Consider the following 22692-nt stretch of genomic DNA (forward strand, 5'->3'; position numbering starts at 1 on the left):
CAAAGTACTTTGATTCAAATTTAGGGGATTTATATGTACCTGCTGGCAGATTGTATCTGGACAGACTACAATTGTAGTAAGACGTCTTTGGAGGTGCAGCTCTGCAAAAGAGAGCTCTCATAGGAAATGAGAGTGTAAAAAATTCCTATGTTTTATGAAACACAATATATGGCCAAAATATATGGACATTTGACCTTTACATCCCTAAGTTAGTCTTTTAAAAACTTCAAAGTTGAAAGCATTAGATTTCCCTTCACTGGATCTAAGAGGCCTAAATATATCAGCATGATGAAGCTCCTGTGCACAATGCAAGGCCTAAAGATGAACTTAAATGGCCTGTTGAGTAAATCCCACTGAACAAATCCTAGAGGAATTGGAACATCCCAGGTCTTATTATCAAACATTAATGCCTGACATTATTATGCTCTTGAAGCTGAATGAAAAAACACTTAAGCCAAGCTCCTGTTTTTTTTTTTTTTTTGGTAAAGGGTTGTTCAATAAGTATCTTGTGGTGGTGCTCAGGAGTCTATATATTATTTTAGCCAAAAAGTGCATATCTGTTTTGTCAAAACTGATGATGCAAATCTGGGGATCTGCTTCATGCAGAATCAACAAAAACTAAAACAAAAAAAACAACAGTTGTAGCTTCATATGACTTCTACCCCTAAAATGCCTGCTGTTTTACCACTCTGAATTAAACAGCACTTAAGGGTTCTTTCATTTGGTTGCAGATAAACTGAGTGTTAGACATCAAACGAGGGCTCGAGAGGCATCAGATGCCATGCCTGCAGATATTTTCAGATGAGATAAAGCATGGCAGCCCCAGAGCTCAAGGTCCCCTTGATGTCGGGAAAGTGCTCTTAATCTGAGCACTCCGATCCTCGGCTTGGACCGCTACACTCTTTATCGCATGAGGAATGAAAGTGGCGGTGGCTTTGAGAAGGCTGCATGACAAGCTCGGCTACCATGCCAAAGTGGATGAACTGAGGAAGATTAGTGGGAGAAAAGCAAGGGCACCTTCTTTCTAAAATGGGGACTGAAGGTTGCATTTGGGAAAAAGTTTTGAATCATAGTATTGTATAGTTCTTTAGGGAAAAGCTTGTGAGATTTTTAAAACCAGGCTTCCTTTTCAGAGAAGCGGAAAACCATCGCAGACTAAACAGAGGGTCAGGCATTATAACGGTGGCGTGACTTTTAATCAAGCATAGAAAAATGGTATCGTTTTTCATGGTTCCTAAAAAAAACTTCTCAATCCTACACTTCAGAGTGGTTTCTACATTTTCTTTTTATTTGTTCAAAAGCTTCATTTGGTTTCTCAACTCAAAGAATCGTTATTTCAGAACGTGTCATATGCAGAAGCATCAACACTCAGGATGATCATATGACATATAAAAATACAGAATATCTTACCTTAATAATGTTTGTACAAATATAGAAGAACTATCACTTTATCTCACATACACACACGTTTAACGTGGTGTATTTAGTTGCATGAGTAAAATAATAGATGACTGTTTTAAAAAAAAAAAAAAAAAAAGCTGATTCAATGATTCAAGGGTTTGGTTTCAGATGCTGGACTTTGTTAATATTTAAAATTTATTAAAGAACATTAACAGTTTGATTAAAAAAAAAAATACATGTATAAAAAAAAGTCATTCACAAAAAAATACCTTTTTAAAAGCCTCAATGTTTGTCAGCTAATAAATATACTGGTTGGATTTTATAATGAATTATAGTAGTAATGATAAAATGAAAGAATGAATAACTAGTGGTAACTGTATAGTAGTTAAATGAAAGTTTATGACAAGAAATCCCAAAAGGATGAATATTTTCGACTTTGATCGAACGAACAAAAAAAGGCAAGTTTGTCGGATGGATGTAGGTGCCAACGATGATGTGCCTTTCAAGAATAAACATGTGTAAAGAACCGAAATGTATTTAACATTTTAAAATTAAGTGTATTTAGCCATTTCCCAGTGTCAATCCCTTATCATAAATCAGCACCACCATTGTGCATTGTTCACACTCTAAAGATAGCCTGTACATTTTCGTACTCAACCATGTAGCCACCCAGCTTCCAAAAGTGCTTTTCATCCCAAAACTATGGCCTGATTTTGTGTAACGTAGCTCAAGCAGCAGCACCTTCACCAGACGTGCCACTAGAAAACAGGTGCGTAAAACTTAAAAGCCGTGAGTGACATTTTATTCAGGCTGCTTGGGTCAGAGAGCTTTGGTTGCATGGTCACTCAGTGCAGAAACGTGTGTGTAAAAAAAAAAAGAACACGTGTAATAGTCCCACGCTACATTTATAGTAACGAACTGGAGCTGAAACACGAAGCATTCTTTACACCAGGATTAACACAAAGACTTCCTGATCTAGAACAGAGTGTAGCTTGTGACGCTTAAGTGTGCTTGGGTTTAAAGACACATCAATCAGCTTATCCTTGCAGCACACAATAACCATGATATAGCCACTCTTAGTGATATACAAACCCAGGCAGACAGTGGTTGAGACTGAAACGAAACACTATGGCACCGCATTACTCAAGTCACTCGGTGTGGTTGAGTAAAATGCCAGTGCGGCACTTGAACCTCTTAAAGGACCAAAATGAACCGATTTACCCTTTTGTGGATAAACGGGAAGGTTTTGCTTTTGTCCGGGTCGTCGGATTGCACTCACATGCGAAAAATTCCATTTTTGAAAAAAACATTGGGGGAACAAAAGAGAAAGGAAAAAAGAAAAAAAAAAAAAGATCACAGAAAATAAATACTCTTTCTTTAAACTTCTTGTACCTATTGCTTTAAGAATGTAAAATATAAAACACACACAAAGAGGTCAGTCTTTTCTGAAACAGTATAATTGTTTTGATTCTATAAATATAATTTATATAGTTCTTTTTCTTTCCATTGCCCAACTTTCCCAAAGGTTCTTCCATCTTCTTGTGGAAAAAGGGATCCTACTTGCAGACAACTCGTGCTCTCTTTCAGCAAAAAAATTAAAATAAAATAAGATGCAATTAAGAGCAGGCTACTTGCACACAAACTGATCGACGACCCTTGTGCAGCGCTTGCACTTGACGTAGCAGCACCAGTGAAATTTGCAGTGGCAGCGTTCGACCAGTGTGGCCTTGAACTGGTCGTAGCCACGACCGCAGCACATGAGCGCGCAACCGTCCATGCCCTCGGAGGTCTTGTTGCAGAGACGCCCTTGCGTGCCCAGCGAGCCTGTGCTGTGGTTCTGCACACAGTAGTCCGGGCTGGACTCCACATACACCAGATCGTGGGTGGTGGGCGGGTTGAACTTAGAGTGCACCTGCACCAGCTTGCCACGTGTGTTAACCTTCATGGCCGCTGCACTATCATACTTCTCTTTAAGCGCATCACCCACTTTACGGAAATCGGCCAGCTGGAGCCAGCAGGTCTTCAGGCTGCATGAACCCGAAACCCCGTGGCACTTACATGATACGTGGGCCAGGTCAGATGCCATCTGAGGGAGAAAGTGGCAAAAATTTAGTGTTTATATTTAAACACATTTTTTTTTACATTCAGACAATCAAATCCTAGATAACAAATCCTAATCCAATCCTTTAGATAACAGCCACAGTGATATTTAAAGGCAAGTCACATACAAATTTTTATATATATATATATATATATATATATATATATATATATATATATATATATATATATATATATATATATTTAAAAGGTAACTTTAAAAGGAATCAGTTTTAAATAGAAAATATAGTCAGCTTAAAAGTTAACAAAGGCCGGCAAACTTTTTATAAAAGTTAAATGCAAATTAAAAATAGATCAAACTAAATTACTACAATTCACCTCAATCACCTTTAAATAAAAAAGTAATCTTTCATTGTGTTATTTAAAAACAATCAATGTAAGAGGTTTCCTTTTCTGTCTGTCTCTATGTGTGTGTGTGTGTGTATAGTTTGTCCCTGTGTATAATATTGTATGCTAAACCTTTTTTACATTTAAATATTATATACCTTGACCCTCAGGGGTGTAAGGAAATAACAATTAGTTCAACTCTGGCATAACAAGCTGCTTGTCTGCCTTTATGTCTCCTAAAATGTATCATGTGATTATCCAAGTTACGTGCCAAAGGTTCACTTTACTTTTCCACTCTATGTACCATACTCATTGCTGGTCATTATCATAAACTCCTTTTAATAATCCACACCTGCCTGCTAAACTTAATCCACTAAAACCAGGGTTTAGTTTCAGGTCTAGAAGAAAATTATTGGTCTTTTTATAACCAGCCTTAAAAACTCAAACTAAAACAAACAAAAAAAAAGTACATTAGTTTCTGTGCATTGTTCTGATTGTTTATACATTGTGTCAATGTTTGTTCTCGTCATCAAGTTGGAACACAGTCTGACAATCGCCACTACAGCTTAGCCTAATTCAGTCAGTGAGCACTGAGCGTGAGCTAACAAATTTTCCTTTAGAACACATGTGATTAAGACATGTACCTGCCTCAGGTAAAGCGTTCTCATGAATAAAGGAAAGTGAGGTCAGGATCAGTGACCAAAAAAAAATGAAGTCAGAGCTACAGAAACGTGCAGATCAAAGGGGGGTTCTTGACACGCAGCAGGCTGAAGCAAGCTGTTACCCAGATGAGAGCTTAGCATGCATTCTTATTATTCTCATAGTTTCACGCTCAGCTGGATTTCAACCATATAACACACACCGCTGACATGGAACCTCGGTTTTCAAGATTAGAAACAGTTGGAATGTTAAATTGTCCATTTATTCTACCTGCAGGTTGGTACTGACCAAAATGCTGTAGAAAACTGTTGCTATTCCAGTTATATAATATGTTTAGCAGATTGAATAATAAATTTGTGGTCTGTTTATTCATATCCAGGAAGTCATGCACTGTACATCCACTGTAACATTTTGAAATGGACAGAGCAACAAAAGTGAGTGCATAAATACATTTCTGATTTCTATTCAGTCTGTAAGAATAAAAGATTATTAAGAATGATATGAAATGCTAAAGATCCAATATGCATCACTTGGACCATCATTTGTATAAAACCATGGTCATTTTTTGTTCTGTCCATACAGATTTGCATAGGCAGGTAAAAACTCTGAAATCAAACTTGGGTGCAAACCAGAACATCCAGTCTGAGAGAGTCTTAGTGAGGAGAGCTCAGCTCGAGAGAACTCTAGTAGTCAGAATGTAATTAGACTTCCAGTAGGAAGCTGAGCCAAAATACAGAGCTGTAGTGCTGAAAACATGCCATGAATTCTGGATATCTGGACTGATGAGAAATTTAATCCTGGATGTGCTACATGAAATGTTTCGAGTTAAAACTAGTTACTTATTTAATCATTTACAAAGTGCAGATTCTGTGTTTTTGGCAAAGGTTTGTTTTTCTGCATATTTCTAGCCAGGGAATAGAAGTTTTATGAGTATATCTTCAGCTATATGTAAACCTCAGGCAAAATCTATTCCCATTTTCGATCATTTAATTGTTTGCATTTAAGAGCAAAATCACTTTTGCTCAGATTTGAACTCAAATCAACTAATTGCTGTAAAAAGGTCCTGAGAAAGTCTTACCACCATTCTAATATCCATTGAAAAAAGATCATTCTCTGATGACTTTTTACAAAGACATTGAATACAACACTCATTTTACATGTATGCATGCACCAGTGCATTACAAACATACTTCACCAGCAATCTCAGTAAGTATAGAAAGCAATGCATGAAAGCAAAAGCTCACCATCCGCCCAGCTTCGTTGTTATGGAGATTCATCAAGAGTCGTGCGTTCTCCGTAGTAGTTTTCTCGTATGCCTTTTCTCGTTCACGAGCATCGACAAACTCCCTGCTGAAGCGATAGCCGTAGTTCAGGTTGTCTCCACAACCTCCCCAGAGCCAGTCTCGTGGAAGATCTTTGGGCCTGGCCGCCCTGCTGCAGCCACAACTCGACAACTCACCCTCCCTGCATGCTCGGCTCACTGCATTCATTACGCCTGCAGCGCTGATTGCATATGTAAATGCTGCCTCGCGGCTTCCTGTGCAAAAAACAAACAAGCAATTTTAGGATCAGAGGAGAAACATAAGTGTGTCATCAAGTTTTGCAAACTTATTCTCCTCAAGATAACATCTCAAGTTTGGACTCAAGAACCAATTTCTCAAGCCGTTATAGAAATAGACTAAGTTATAGAAATAACTTAAAGTGTGTTATGTGTTTGTGTGTGCGCGCATTGCATTATATTATATTATATATATATATATATATATATATATATATATATATATATATATATATATATATATATATATATATATATAAAATCATATTCCATCCCATACAAAGCTGATTCCGAAATATGACAATGCCCCCTGCTGGTGGACAAACCTTCCAGGAATTCAATGGCTCCAGCCATCTAAAAGGGCCCACGGTTTGCAAAACGGCCCTCAAATAACCTGACCCGCAACCATTCAGAGGCAATTTTCATATTACGCCTGAGGGATATCCAAAAAGACCACAGACTTTCCAGCATTAAAAGGTATACTGTATGTGAAGTGGACTATTCCCATCAGCGAGTCTCCATTACTTCAGAAGACCTCATAATAGCCTATTAAAAGCAGTAAGGTTCTTTTTTCACAGACATGGGATTTAGAATGTAATGAAATACTGGGGCTTTAGGGAGTTTTCTGTCACTGAAGTAAAGACACCATTCCATCTAAAACAATGCAGGCGATGAAATAAACGCTTGTAAGATATATAAAAAAAAAAGTGAGACGGTACGGAATGAACATTTAAATGTGATCCAGATGGAAAGGTTCTTTGGGAAGGTTTGGCCTGCAGCGGAAAGGTTACTACTTTTTTCATATGTTTTAGAAAGGTTTAGAAAAGATAGCTGAGCTGGTGATAGACAGATTGTCCTTGAGATACCTCCCTTTTTCTCAGCAAACTAAGGTTCCATCCCCCTAGTGACCCTAATTGTCCTCCTCTCCATAATCTGCAGGACAAGCAGAGATGGATGAGGTGATCAGAGTGTCTTGGTTCTGCCAGGGTTGTGTTGGATTTCCGTAATTTGCATTCCAATAAAGTTGTGTTACGATGTATGAGTTTAACTGCCCATGTCAAGGTTGACCCTAAAGCAAACAGTAGGATGAACTTATAAGGAGAAGTTGGACAGCTACAAAGACTACTGAGAATTTGAAAAAGAAAAGCAATTTATGCAATGAATCAACTAAATCTGGTGATGAACTTAAATGAACCTAAACAGTGACACTTGCTGAAAATAATAACATGCGAGTTTTGTAATAGTTCTGCATTTCTCAACCTAGAAGTTCTAGCTGTTTATGTCCTTCAAGATTAGTATGTATCTGGGGAGGTTTATCTAAGATTAACAAACCACAGCTCTCAAATGCATTTTGACTGACAATAACATGCAGTAACTTTATCAAAATATAACGCATCTATAAATCACACCCTCAGTCCTCAGCCAGACCGCTTTGCAACAAAGGCACAACATTTTATAGTGAATATTTGAACCTAATCCTTTCGTTAGCTAGCCTGATAAATGTCTTTTCTGGAGTTGAACAGGGTTGAACTAACTAAGCCAAACTGAATATGATTTTATCATTTATGCGTTCCCATCAGGAAAGAAAGATAAACTTCTAGCATCTTTGCAATCCCTATACTATCAAACCCTCATAGAAGGGCGGGGTCAGTTTAGAACGCAGTCCGGTATAAATGTAGGCTAAACGCAATTACTCACCGTTTTCAATGTCGGTTTGCTAGCCGTTTAGAGGCAGCCTTTATTCTGATTCATTGTAAAAACATTCTTCTTGACCACTGCTGTTAAAAATGGACTACCACGTGCACGCTCCTTGCATTAAGTACCCGTTGCCCCCTTGACTAAACAAGGAAAAATCGCCGTACTGCCAAAACAAAGCCAATCAATGGAGAAGATGAAAAAAAGGTGTGTGTGTGTGTGTGTGTGTGTGTGTGTGTGTGTGTGTGTGTGTGTGTATATATATATATATATATATATATATATATATATATATATATATATATATATATATATATATATATATATATAAATAAAGATACTGTTAGAACAGCTTCTTCTGGGGGAAAAAAAGGAGCCAAGTACCAGCTCGACCCTCATCTGCAAATCACAGCAATACATTAAATGCAGTTCGCTTGACTGGCTACAGATTTGATCAGCTCTATTTTCCGGGCTTTGTTTTTTTTTCAGTCATTAATCACACTTTGAACGGAGGTACACACACTGTACATTCGACTCAAACCTCTAGCCTGGAACCGGGAAGTTTCGAAAGGAGCTTGCACCTAATAAAGATTGGTACCAGCCAAAGATGTGGTTTTACATTGAGATTGATGACCTACACATTTTGTAGTGTCTTTTTAGTGTTATGCATGTCACAAACAGAGGCCTCAATCTGCTGATCTTATGGCATAAATAACTAGAATTACGAGAAGCTTTTAACAAAGTTCCGTTCATGTTTTGGTTACACCCCCACCCCCAAAACTTTTTGATAGACTTACCAATCTGCATGACACGGCCAAATACTGAGGAATTATCCACTGTGCTGCAGTTCCAGCGTCGATGGCGGAACTGGTACTGGCACTCCCGGATCCCTGTCTTGGCGCCCTCGCCGATATACTGCATGTGGTCCTGGTACAGCTGGCACAGCTTCTTCTGGCCTTTGGACAAGCCTGCCAACTGACTGCAAAGCGGCTGAGCGCCTATGATGTAAGCCTCGGGAACCAGCAGTGGGTTCATAGCCAGAGACCTGCAACACGGACACAAACACAAGCACATTCAATTAGTCCACCAGGAAATCTGATACACTGTGGAAATTATACGAGGGGGAAGCGGAGTGACCCCAACAATTCACGTCTTGTACAAAGTAAATCATTAGCACGTGTGGGTACTCGCAGAATAGAGCAGGGACTCTCTTATTCACTTATTAAATAGAAGACAGAAAATATAAGATTAGATTTAAGAGGAGAGAAAAAGATCAACATTATCTACATTATAGGAGGCTCTTATCGAGGGTAAGGCATTTCATATAGGTCTCGTTCAGATAGGAATAGGAGTTTAGGATTAGGAGAAGAGAAAGTGGCCTTGTGTGTAGTTGGCAAAAAGCTTGAGCGAACACTGAAATTTAAAGATAAACCCTAGGATTGGGACTGCAGTTCAGATAACAGCCATACTATACACGTTGTCCATGTGGATACATCAGGAGAAGTACTGGGATAACATTACTGGGAACAAAAAAAAGTCCCTGTTTTGTGCACTACTAAGTAATGTCCAACTCAATCAGCTGAGTTTGGTTGCAAAGACACAGTGGCAAGCATCATATGCGGTAAAAGTAAACAGGCAGAAAATCGCAATGAAATCAGACCTTCCATCTTGGAAAGGGCAGCCTGTTTCAAATACGAGCCCTTCATTTTCTTCCAGCAAATCAAACAATTAAAGATGTTACGAGACAGAATTTATTGCCTTCTTCCTTTGTGTATGGAGCATGCATCCAAGCAGATTCGCTCCATTCAACTTCACAATGAAACTGTATCGGATTCAGGCGTCATTGTGGAACTTATGAAGGCTGGAGTTGCTAAGATTAAAACAGTCAAAACCAAGAGGGATTTCCCTGAATATTCAATTCTGGACGGTTCTACACCACTATTTGCTTTTCCATTAGTTAAGAAGTCTCACATGGACAATATTGAAAACTGTGCTGATGCATTTTGAGCAAAATAAATCCGGTAATCAGCAGAACATGTTTTTTTCCTTTATATTCAGTATATCTGATATCTGGTCCGGCACAGACCGATTTTGCCTTTTTTTTTTTCTATTAATGGAAATCGGATGGACAAGCCCATAGAAACACACACTCACATAAACACAAACCTACACAGTCCGTGCTTATGCATATTTGGAAATTCATTGCAAAACCACAGCATTCTATGTTTTATATAATATTCATCATTTTGGTTTGGCAATACAGGGAAAAAGAAAATAAAGAGAGGGAAATGTCAGAACTGAGCAAAGGCGTATGTGCTAAAGTCAGCAAGTACCCCCCCCCCCTTTATTTTAGAATGCGGTGGGACACAAAAGATGGAACCAGACCGACTTCATCCACAATGTACAAGAGATGAAGAAGATGAAGACGATGAAGGAGATATGATGTGAAAGAGGGGAGAAGAAGAGCTAGAGGCCAAATCGTTCTCTCTTTTCTGCTGATCCATTATCCGTGCTTCGTCTGGCCAACCTAACAGTCCACAATTCTCTTTCTCGCTCTCACACACACTCGCACACAGCTGTGTTTGTCTTACGCAGTGTGTATATTCTAGATACATACCACCATGAGGTAGCCTCCACCACCACTTGCATGAAGAAGGCAAGAAATGTGATTGCAACCACTCCATGTCGCGTGCCCATGGCTTTGACCCAGCCCGAGGAAGATGGCCTGTTCATGACGAGCATCCTAAAATAGCAGCTCTGGAAAAAATAGTAAATAAATGAAAAGTTGGTTAGCTGGTGGATAACAAAACAGCACTTTGTCAGAGAAAAATGTGTTACACAAAGGAGCTCTCTACGCTTTAGCTGGTAGCCATGAACATGTTAGTATCTAACCATTTAAAAGCATCTTCTAACGTACGTATGTGTATACGTGCGCTTTCAGCAGTGCATAAGATTCAGCAGCTGAAGGATTTCACAATACCTGACTCTCGCAAATCATGTAGAACTAACAGATAGACAGAGCTGGAAAAACTTTGTCAACTCCTCTCTATAGCGTTCAAGCTGCTATCCCAGATGAACCAGAGAGTAAATTTAAACAGTCCTCTCTCCGTTTTCACCGTTAGTGTTTCTAAATTAACAACAAACCCACTGGCCAACCCACCCAGAGAACAAAGAATGTGGACGGTATCTGATATTTTGTACAAATATAAGCCTTGTGTGATTTACTGTTTTTTTTTTGTGACCTAGATGTTTTATTTCTATACTGAACCCGATGCTGATCGAGAGCACACATTTTTTTCCGGTTTAATATAATAACCCGGATCCGAAAACATCACTTAGATGATCGTAATATGAAGTTTGTTGTCAGCCTACTGTAAAGTATAAAGTATATAAGATTGAATTGATGGACGTATTTTAACTTATAGCACTCTGCATCAACCAGGGTCAGACAGGGCAGGCCTGTGCCGCTGCCTGCTCTGAGGGGAGCGGCTTAAAATAAGTAACTAATTATTTCCTTTCAAAGTCATTGAAAAGAGGTTGAGCTCTGCAGCTTATGTGGAAGAAGGACTCAAGGTGTCTCTCTCTCTCTGTAAAAGGTTTTGTTTTAAAACAGCACATCAGTTACTGGGCTGCATGCATGTATGATTATGCTTGATCTGGTATGGGGTTAATAAACGACTTTAGTGGATGATGTTACAATGTTACATAAACCCTGCGAAATTAGTCAGACTGAACAATACATATTTACCATTTAGATAATCGTGTATGGCAGTACTTGATTATTGAAGCATTCTATATTTCTGCACTGCAAAGCCTATTATAGTGGTCATTAACAAACACCACATTGTGCAGCTTGGAATGGAACTGGAACATGGCCTTTTATCGTACATTGGCACGTTTAAAATGCACGTGTAAGCAGTGGCACGTATTAAAAAAAAAAAAAAAAGAAGAAAAAAACAAACAAATCTCGTGCGATATTTGATTCAGGCCTACGTTTCGTTTCAGGCGACCAGATTCGACATAGTGAAATGTTTAATTGCGACCTTGAATTCAATATTCCAATTAATTTAAATATATATTACATTTTTTAGATATATATAAAAATATATAGATATACATTTACCCGATTGTTGGTATTAAAGCATGATATAATTTTTTTTTTTTGGCAAGTCAGATTCAGGGATATGGTTTAACTGCCTAGCGTCGCATGGAATTACTACAATTAAAAGGAATAAAGCCTTTAACCACGCAGTTAAACGAAGAAAAAAAATCCCTGGAAAATTTTGAAACGAGTGCCGGGGATTGTTTTTCTTTTTATACAGATATATATATTTTTTTCTTTACCCAATCTTGATAGACTGCATTCCTTTGCGCTGAAGCATTTCGGTGTATTTCAGCTTAACGCGCGCCTGCAATTCACAGAAATTGTTTAAAATGTAGGGAACAAATTAAAGTAAAAAATGTTTGCGCAATTTCTGCAACCCCCCAAGAAAAAAACAAAAAAAAAAACCCCAAAACAATGTTGAATGTTTTCCAGAAGCCGGTTACAGTCCAGTTCTGATTTTGAAATCATTTATATTGAGACTCATTTGTCATGGTTTACATTTTGCAGAGTTTAGTACGAAAGGAGGCCCCGTTAATAGTCATTAAACTGTGCGCCAAGTTCACAGTCTCTGCGTCGAACATGTGGTTTTATTTTAGCAGTTTTAACCCCGTTGATGGGATAGTTAGGAGTGTGTTTTCATTGAAAAGCGAGAGAGGGAGAAATGGCCACCGAGTGTAGGTATATAGTAAAAAAAAAAATAAAAAAAAGCAGAAAAACGCTTTTCGCTTAAACTTGGCTTTGGGTCAAAATCTGCTTATTTGTATAAAAGAAAAGCCCAACGTTAACAATACATCACCATGATCAAATCTAACATGTATTTAAGTAAGAGTACAAATATTTTAATTAGATTTCAATGGGAAACAGCTAAAGGTTTAATAGCAGCACAAACACGCAATAGTAGCACTGAAATTGTCATTGTGCGCCCTGACTTCTGACACCTGCACACTTCTCAGTACAAAAAAGTATTAATAAAAAATTGCTTCAATCGTTGAATATTGTTGCATAAAAAAAAACTCTTTCATAAATAAATAATTCAGCGATCTGAATTGATTGCAATGTATCCGTTATCCTGAAAACATCCTGTTCCATGGGTGCATGTACAAATTCCTGATATTAGCCATTTAAATTTTCCTCTTAAATTAGCCAACACTTTGATCCACATTTTTTTCCTAACAAAAAAATAAAAATTGTTTTAAGACCAAATGCTATAAATACGCAATTTACACAAACTCGTTTCAGTTTCTCTATCATTAATGAGTAGCTAGATTCAATATTAGAATAAACACGCAGAAATAAAGAAAAAAAAACAAAACGTTAAAATGAAGAGAAAGCTAATTATCTTTCACCTTCTCCAAATGTTAAAAAGGAAACAGGTCAAAAAAAAAAAAAGATTGAACATTTTATTTCCTCGAAGGAGAAAAAACGTCATAAAAATGCCCATTGAATTCTTTGCGTTGCGGTGCCCTAATGCGCATCAGTCCTGCGCAACAAAGGGCGCATAATAGAAATAGTTTCCGCTCTTAATGCGCAATTGTTTCAATTAAACATTGCTGACCCACAAAGTGGGTGACAAAAGCTCATATAAAGCGGTAGTCACTAGAGGGCGCCAGCTCCAACAAAATAGCCCTGCGAACGCCTCTTTCACTTTAGTCTTATAAAAAGGTAACAAAGAATGTTGGATTTAATTGAAAAAGTTTAACTGGACACAATTTTGCACGCTAAAAAAACGTATTACCTATATGTTCACAAATTATTCTTTTTAATAATATACATTTTTGTTTATTATATAGGGAGCATGAAATAAGCGCATTGACAACAAAAAAAGTAAAAAAATTGTACTTACAATAAAGTGGTTCGTGCTGGAGGATCCTCTCGCAATGGATGGATTTGGAATGAAAATTCCAAAGCAAATCCCGTTTATATTTTTTTATCCGACTTCCGAAGTTGTCTAGAAGTCCGAAAACGGTCTCAATCCACAGCGCGGTAAAGCAGCAGGAGCTCACAGGTCCGACCTCTAAGTGCTGCTGGTAGATGGGCAACAAAGTGTTTGGGAATGAGGGATGGTGAGTTCTCTCTCTTTCTCTCTCTCTCTCTCTCTCTCTCTCTCTCTCTCTTTTTATTTTCTTTCACAGTGGCGTGGCCACGCACTTTGCGGAAACACTTACCGAGACATAAATTCACAAGCAAGCAGGGATGCCGCGGGCGAACGCGTCTTCTGGTCCTCACAAGTTCCCATGTACGATTTTTACACGAGATCCTGAGAGTCTGAGACGCTGCTGAACACGGGGAAAGGAAATCGCGTTTTCGACCCACAGGTTAATCCAAAAAAAAAAAAAGAAAGAAAGAAAGAAACGAGGCGGTTCTGGGTGTTTTTTCTTTTCTTTTTTTTCTGAGCTGAGCTCTGCTCTACCTGTTCCAATATCCACACGGTGATGGGACCAATCGCGGCGCGTCTACTGGACTCTCCATTCCACCCGCAGCGCCAAACTCTCCATAATGTCAACGAGTCTTTTAAAAATAGATATATAAATCTATATTTTTTTTCCCCAAAAAAGTGTGAAAACAAATGGAGAAAAGGAGAGGAGTAAATTATTCTTAGTGTTATTTCCCGACCGGAGGCGACGCTCTGACCAACTAAGAGCGGTGAAATGATGGGAGCAGAAACTGGCGCACTTCTTTAGCTGTCACCTGCTTTCTCTCTCTCTCTCTCTCTCTCTCTCTCTCTCTCTAACTACCCGTCCCTCTCTTCCACTCTCTTTCTCTAAATCCCGCTACTGATGCGCGCACCAAAAAACCCCACTTTAAGTTTATGCGCATGCGCACACGTCTCTTTCAAACTTCGTCGGCTCGCGTAAAGGAACGCCGAATTAGAATAAAACCCGCCCCCCCAAAAAAAATCGGGCAGAGGAAGACTTCTTTCTATTCACGTGGATTAGGCATTGATCGGGTTGTACCTAAAACAGTTGTAGTGAAACACGCGTAATCCGGTGCGTCATGGAGACACGAGACACGTGCGCAACTGTCTGAATGGAGAAGGGAATGAATCGGATTTCTTCGGTCGGGCGCGTGAGGGATCGCTACCATCTGAATGAATGAAACAATGAGAGTGACACATTTCTCAGATACCCAGAGCCAAAGATGCTGCAGTGTAGAACCGCTGGAACCACACACACACACACACACCCACACACATGACGATGATTGCTTCTGGGTTTTTTTATATACAGGAAGAGTGGTTAAGTGTGTAAAAGGTGCAACAACTTCAGAACCACCGGGTACAACTGTAAAAGTGGGCGGAACAGCGTGGAACAAACACGGGCGTCTCTATGACCTAAAATAAACTCATAAAGTACCCGGGGCTATTGCAGCATCCGTGCCAAAGTCGAGTCTGAGGTTTTCATTGCGGTGTGTGTGTGTATGTGTGTGTATGTGTGTGGGGTGGGGGGGTGTCAGATTACCGCCCAGGAACACTGGAGAGACCAGACCGAACCAATAAGCGCGCGCGCAAAAGAGAGAGAGAGAGAGGGAGAGAGAAAGAAAGAAATAGAATGTGAGTGTGTGAGTGTGTGTGTGTCCAATTTGAAACTGCCCAGAAAATGGTTCACTTCACATCGGATGTATTTCTTAATGGCATTTCATTCCATAGCTGCTGCGTCACAGACGCATTAGAGGCGCGTAGAACCTCGAGCGACGTGAACTCCGCAGAAAACACCCTCAGGTTACCCGATCGCAGCATGTATATTCTCTGAACTTTATTCAAAAGCGATCTACAAATATATCATGATTTTATACTTGCTGAGGTAAAAAAAAAAGTTAATGAGAACCAGGAGAACAAAGAGAGAGAATGAGAGTAAATCGTTCCTACATAACCACACTGTCTTCTGTCATGTTTTTGATTGTGTTGTAAATTCACTTGGCCCAGATTCTGTCCTCATCCCATCTCCATGTGGTGGTTTGGTTTTCCTGATGAAAATACAGTAAAACTGTAAAACGAGTTTTGGGTAAACTGGAGGTTTTAGTAGACTTCAGTGTTGGATTGCAGATTTAAAGTGTTATATCAGAAATTTGTGAGTAAGAAAAAAATATATATTGTGTAACTGATGACTGACAAATTCTCTTTATTTCAGATGATTTATTAAATGGCATAAACAAATGACTTATTCAGGAACTCATTGTAATCATTGTATTAATCTGATTGGTCACTCAAAAAATTAACAAGTAAATGAATGAAAATAAATGTTAATTTGATTTGTTTAATGGTGAAATCGAAATGTTTCATGCAGTAAAAAGAGTTGAACAGGTTGTAAAATATGCATTCATTTGTGTAGGATTACTACTTTTTGCCTTCTGTTAGACCAGCCTACTGTATATATTGCTCATATAAACAATTAAGGAGTTGGGACAATTATTTGTTCGTTTATAGCAGATCTCTTAACAGTGAGATGTGCAACTTGACTATTTGAATACTTTTTTTTTTTTTTAGAAAGTGTCAAACTGTAGAATAAGATGGTCAGCTTGAAATCCATGGGCTGCTTTATACCATTTATAAATATACTATATAATCTAATATTTTTTTTTTTTTTTAAGTGAGAGGTATTACTAACAAAATACATGTTAACTCATGGCTTAAAATGTGTTTTTTATGGTAAGCTTATTGAATATAAATCCATAAATCCAGAATTAATCAAAACCATGTGACTAACTACTGTAATCTTTTGGGTAAAAATTGTATTATTGCTTCTCAGAGTCTCTTCTAAATTTGACCATTGAACAAACATTTAATATGTTAGTGTATGAAACATTGTCTTAAGGACAATAAAATAAAATAAATAAATCTTTTTTTAGATTTTTACTATACGAGCACCTGACAGATACTCTATAACAAGTTTATTGTTACTATAGGATCCAGAATTATTGTCAGAGCCATTCAGTAATGGAAATTTAATAAAAACCTTCTGACCGATTTGAGTTGAGAACTCTACAGGGCTCCATATCAAATATAATTATCACTGACTGGTGCAGTAGATATTCTTAGGTGCAGTGGTCTCCATTTCAAACATTTTTGGAGATAATACGGTTTATAGGATGACCTGGAATACTGCAATGAAGCATTTATGTTTTATTATACAATGTTACATGAATGTATTAAGGTAAACTTAGCCCTTAGCAAACCTTGTGTGATAAGGATGGGATGATATGACGTATTTTTTGTATCACTTACAATTACAGGTATGTCTGGAATCCCTCCATTGAAGACAGTGTTTTTTAGAAAAGCTAAATGCTAAGGTTTGTCAGTACAGTATATTATAGTCGAGCCCTATGTGTGCATTCATTTACAATGTTCAATCAGCAAAGGTCTGTCCGACAATGTTCATCTGTGAATGCACAGACTTGCTTTTGTTTTATAAAAGAATGCAGGTTACTCGCTTTCTCAATAGGCTCCTTTGTGTTATGGTGTGGGAGATTGTTTAGATTGCTCCGGAGGGCTTTATTTTGTGTGTGTCTGTCATTGTCATTGTTTCGTTAAGAAACTGAGAAACGGATTTGTCTGGATGCACTGAGTCAAAACACTCTTCTTTTCATGCATTTATGCAGCATGGTAGGATGAGGAAGCATGTTTGTCTGTCGGGACAGTAAGAGAACAACTGAGAAACAGAATGGGGGGGAGAGGGGGGATAGCACCAAAGAGCGTCTGAGATACAGATATGGACTTGTTGGATGATTAGACGATTAGTGTCTTTCACCATGAAAGGGAGAACAAAATCACAAAGCCTTGCTTAGACAACCACAAATTGCTCCACATCCTCCTCGCTCTCATTCTTTGCTTCACTTCCCCTTTAGCCATTTCTAGCATCAATTCTGCTTTCTACAGTATCTATGCAACCTTTTACATTTATCTCTAGCAATGCCACCCAAATCCCCCTGCCCTTCAAAAGCTCACCACAGGGACTCAGTAAAACAACCGAGAATATCCGACCACCAGCCAACCTCCACCCACCGCCCTACTTCCTAACATATACACTCACACACACACACACACACACACACACACACACACACACACACACACACACACACATAACCCTCCCGCTAATCAAAATGTCTTCCAACCACCTCTAAACCATCTCTACCTCCCTCCAGCTGCCGCCACACACACCACACAGTCTAACACGCTGTCTACCCTTCTTCACTACACTTATGAACACCCCCCCCCCCCCCCCCTGTGAGTGCAAAGTAAGGCAACATCTGGATGAGTTTACGAGAGAGCAAGTGAGAGGGGGGGATCTTTGAGAAGGTACATACATGGTCAGCTAATAAATAATTAAACACTCTTAATAATGTTGGCATTATTTAAAAAACTATGATTTTTAAATAATACATAAGAAAGGGGTCAGCATATACAAACAAACTAAAATTTCTAGCTATTTAAACACATAATCACTATTCTTCTCTTTTACTGAACTTTTATCGACAATACTAATGCAGATAATTAATGGCACAAATAAATAAACAATAAATAACTCAAACTTTAGTTTTTTTTAAAAACAACAAAAAAGTCAAATCTAGATTCATATCCTTATTTATATCCACAACACAAATTCCCCCCAAAAATGTCAAAACCCAGAATACAATTATTAGCAAATTTCATAAACCAACATTTTATTCACGATAGAACATTAAAAACATATAAAATGTTTAAAGTATACAGACTTTTGAAATCTGGGAACTCAGGAGACTATTTGAGTTGGAGTTTTGGGGACTATTGTCCCATTAATGTCTAATACAGGATTCTACCTGCTTTAACAGTCTTGCGACTTTTTTGTCATATTTTTTGTTTCATGATGCACCAAATGTTTTCAATTACAGCAAGTTCAGCACTCTGACTTTTCTACTATGAAGCCATGCTGTAGTAATAAATGCAGCATTGTCTTGCTGAAATATGCAAGGCCTCTCCCGAAAAACATATAACCTGATGGAGGCATATGTTGCTCTAAAACCTGTATGTACCTTTCAGCATTGATGGTGCCTTTCCAAATTGGCAAGCTGTTCCATTCCATTAACACTAATGCACCCCCATACCAACAGATATGCAGGCTTTTGAACTGAGAACTGATAACAAGTCAGATGGTCTCTTTCCTTTTTTGTCCAGAGGACCCGATGTACAAAAAAAATTAATTTCACTCTGTGTGACCACAGAACATGTTTCTACGTTGCCTCAGTACATTTTAAATAAGCTTTGACAGAAGATGATGGCCTTTCTGGATCATGTTTACATATGGCTTCTTCTTTGCATGATAGAGCTTTCACCTGCATGTGTGAATGGCATTGCAAATGATTGCCTTTTGAGGTGTTAATGAGCCCATGCAGGGATCTTCATTACAGCATCATACCTGTTTTTAATGCGTTGCCACCTGAGGGCATGAAGATCACAGACATCCAATATTGATTTTCAACCCTTGTTCTATGTACACAAAGATTTCTCCAGATTATTTTTGAAGATATTATGCACTTTAAATGATGAGATTTTCAAAGTCTTTGAAGTTTAATGCTGAGGAACATTATTCTGAAATTGTTTCACAGTTTGTAGATTTCGATTTGTGCGATTGGTGAACTTCTGGCTCTTTTTACTTCTGAGCATCTAAGCCTGTTACACAAAAAAAAAAAATACTCAATCATGTTACTGATTTGTTGCTATTTAATCTGATTAGTTGCATACGGTTAATTCAGCTGTTTCTTTTTAATAACACATACTTTTACAGACCTTTGTTGACTGTCCCAAATTTTCTCATACATGTTGTGGCCATCAAATTCAAAATTACCTTATTTTTTTCTTAAAATGGTACAATTATCAGTTTAAACATTTAATATGTTTTCTATGTTCTATTGTGAATGAAATAAGGTTTTTTTGAGATTTGCAAAGCATTGCATTCTGTTTTTATTTACATTTTACACAGTGTTCCAACTTTTTGAAATTAGGGTTGTACATATTTCAGTTGTAAAAGAAATATATCTAAACATAATATGTACTATCTAAAGTTTTCCATAAAATGTAATTTAAAAAAAAATAAAATACAACTGACTTTAAGTATTTAGTAAACAAACATGATTATTCCTAAAATCTACATTGGAAAACAGGTCCTAGTTCCCATCAATGTAAAAATAGAGGATATTGATTGCCACATGTAGAACATTTACAGTTTTCAAGAATATGGACAAAACCTTGCACCAAAATTTAACTATATGTCAAATTGTTCATCTTTAGGAGCATCGCAAATCCACATGAAAAAAATAAAAAACAATGAATGGTTACTTGATTAGCACTCCAAACTTTTTTATAATACTTCAGTGTTATTAAATCAAATACACTAGCTCTCTTAGATTAAAATTATTGCCTGTGGAATGAAGTTATTAACTGTAAAGTTCAGGAAGCCAAAATAGAAAACTCTTGGGCCTTTGAGATGACTGTTGCAATGCATTTAATATCGATAAACGTTTGTGCTATGTATACCTGATTTATATTACAGCCATATATGAGAAAGGGTATTGTCTTGGAATTGTAAATGTAATTTATTCTGTAAAATAAGGAATTAAATGAAAACTTATACAAAAACCTGCATACATGCTCTCACTGCTAAATTTTTCATTGGGAAAATAATTCTTGTTTTTTATGCTTAAAACAATAGAGTTGTATTCTTCTGAGTATTTCAGCTCATTTCCTAAAGCTTACCTGAACTCACCTTACCAACTTAACTTCCCACGTACTCAATTACATCATATGGGTAAGCTTCTTCCTCTTTGTCTTCATCTTCTTCTTTTCATTCTTTTTCTTTTTTCGACTGCACTAGTAAGGGGTCGCCACAGCGGATCATCCGTCTTTATACTACTCTGTCCTCTACACCTGCCTCTTTCAAACAAACTACTTGCATGTCTTTCCTCACCACATCTATAAACCTCCTCCTTGGTCTTCCTCTTTTCCTCCTTCCTGGCGGCTCCATCCTCAGCATTCTCCTACTGATATAACCCATGTCCCTCCTCTGCACATATCCAAACCATCTCAATCGGGCCTCTCTCACTTTGTCTTCAAAACATCTTACATGCACGGCCTCACTAATAAACTCGTTTCTAATCCTGTCCATTCTCGTCACTCTTAATGAAAATCTCAACATCTTCAGCTTTGCTACCTCCAGCTCCCCCTCCCGTCTTTTACTCAATGCTACTGTCTCTAAACTATACAGCATCGCAGTTTCACCACAGTCCTATAAACTTTCCCCTTTTACTATCACAGATACACTTCTATCACAAATCACTGTCACTCTTCTCCACCCACTCTAATCTGCCTGCACTCTTTTTCTCACTTCTCCACTACTTTGCACCGTTGACCCCAGGTACCCAAACTCATCCACCTTCTTCTCCAGCAACTGTACTCTGTACAGTACATGTACTCTGTCTTCTCCTACTGACTTTCATTTCCTACTCTCCAGCATGTACCTTCACCTCTCAAGGCTCTTCTCAACCTTCTCCATACTCTCACCACAAATCACAATATCCTCCACAAACATCATAGTCCACAGAGACTCCTGTCTGACCTTGTCCATTAACCTTTTCATCATCACTGCAAACAGGAAAGGGCTCAGGGCCGATCCTTGATGCAGTCCAACCTCACCTTAAACCAGTCTGTCGTTCCTACAGCACATTTCATTGCTGTCACACTGTCCTCATACATGTCCTGCACTACCCTCACATACTTCTCTGCCACACCTGACTTCCTGATGCAATACCACAATTCCTCTCAGCACTCCTTCTACCTTTTCGGTACTTCTCCATCAAGCAAATTCTGAAAGCAAATATTGCGTCTGTAGTGCTCTTGCTCAGTATTAACCATACTGTTGCTCACAGATGGTCACCTTTTTTCTCAGCCTGGCTTCCACTGCTCTTTTCCATAACTTTATGGTGTGGCTAATCAACTTTATTCCCCTGTAGTTACTGCAGGTCCGCACATCTCCCTAATTCTTAAAGACCAGTACCAGCACAATCCTTCTCCATTTCTCAGGCAATCATATGGGTTAGCATATATATATCTATTTCAATGTTATGTGCATCCTTTTTGATATAAACAATACCATTACATTTTTTATTATATGAGTGTCACCTATTTTTTTTTGCCATTTCCTTAAAACAGACAAATTGAATATATGTTTTGTCTGTGTATAGCATTCTGGGTGCTGTAATGGAAAGCACCTAATGTATAATTTTTTTTAATTGCAGAACATTTCTCTTGTGTTAAATTGCTGGGTGGTGATCTGTTTATTTGAAATTAAAGTTCAAGTAAAAAAGATCATGGTTAAAGATCACGGGTAAAGATAATGGACACTGATCAATGCCTAAATGATAAAAAAAACAATAATCTATTCCTAATCATTGTCTTGGCCTGGTTGCAACTGTAAGTAGAATGACAGCAGATATGGCTGATCAGACCTCTACAGAGAAAAAAACATAAACATCTTTGCATGAACAAAAAATGGACAAAGCTTGACTGCTCAGTCTCCTGGAATGGGAAATTGCAAGCAGTGGAATGAGGAAGAGTTGGCAGCAGATGTGAAACAAATGCAAGAGCTGTTAGCAACAAATCAACAGTGCAATGAAGAGCTTAGTACAGCTTACATCCAGGGACAGACATTAATGTGCTTTCAGTGGCTGCTTCTTACTCTCTCAACTTAAGGGTTGAGGCCACACTGACTGAAAGCGTTGATAGCTTGGCATCAATGTGTTCTGAAGATCACAGTATACTGTAGGAATGTGGCACAGCAGTAGCAGGCATGACAGG

General features: G+C 38.1%; 1 protein-coding gene across 4 annotated transcripts; it reads right to left on the reverse strand.

Moving 5' to 3' along the window:
* Positions 1-1267: 1267 nt before the first annotated feature.
* On the reverse strand, positions 1268-14618 carry wnt5a (wingless-type MMTV integration site family, member 5a). Of its 4 annotated transcripts, none has more exons than XM_046871899.1 (6): positions 14033-14618; positions 13711-13888; positions 10380-10519; positions 8560-8807; positions 5754-6046; positions 1268-3487 (listed from the first exon to the last, which is right to left on the reverse strand). In XM_046871899.1, the coding sequence occupies exons 3-6, from the start codon at positions 10502-10504 to the stop codon at positions 3029-3031; spliced, it is 1125 nt and encodes a 374-aa protein (XP_046727855.1). In that variant the 5' UTR covers positions 10505-10519; positions 13711-13888; positions 14033-14618; the 3' UTR covers positions 1268-3028. The 4 variants fall into 4 exon arrangements, with proteins under 4 accessions (XP_046727855.1, XP_046727854.1, XP_046727857.1 ...); XM_046871898.1 differs by having other exon boundaries at positions 13711-13891; XM_046871901.1 differs by lacking the exons at positions 13711-13888; positions 14033-14618 and adding an exon at positions 13214-13337.
* Between the last annotated feature and the right edge of the window lie 8074 nt (positions 14619-22692).

This window comes from Silurus meridionalis, chromosome 17 (genome assembly GCF_014805685.1).
Source record: "Silurus meridionalis isolate SWU-2019-XX chromosome 17, ASM1480568v1, whole genome shotgun sequence".
In the NCBI taxonomy this organism is placed as follows: Eukaryota; Metazoa; Chordata; class Actinopteri; order Siluriformes; family Siluridae; genus Silurus; species Silurus meridionalis.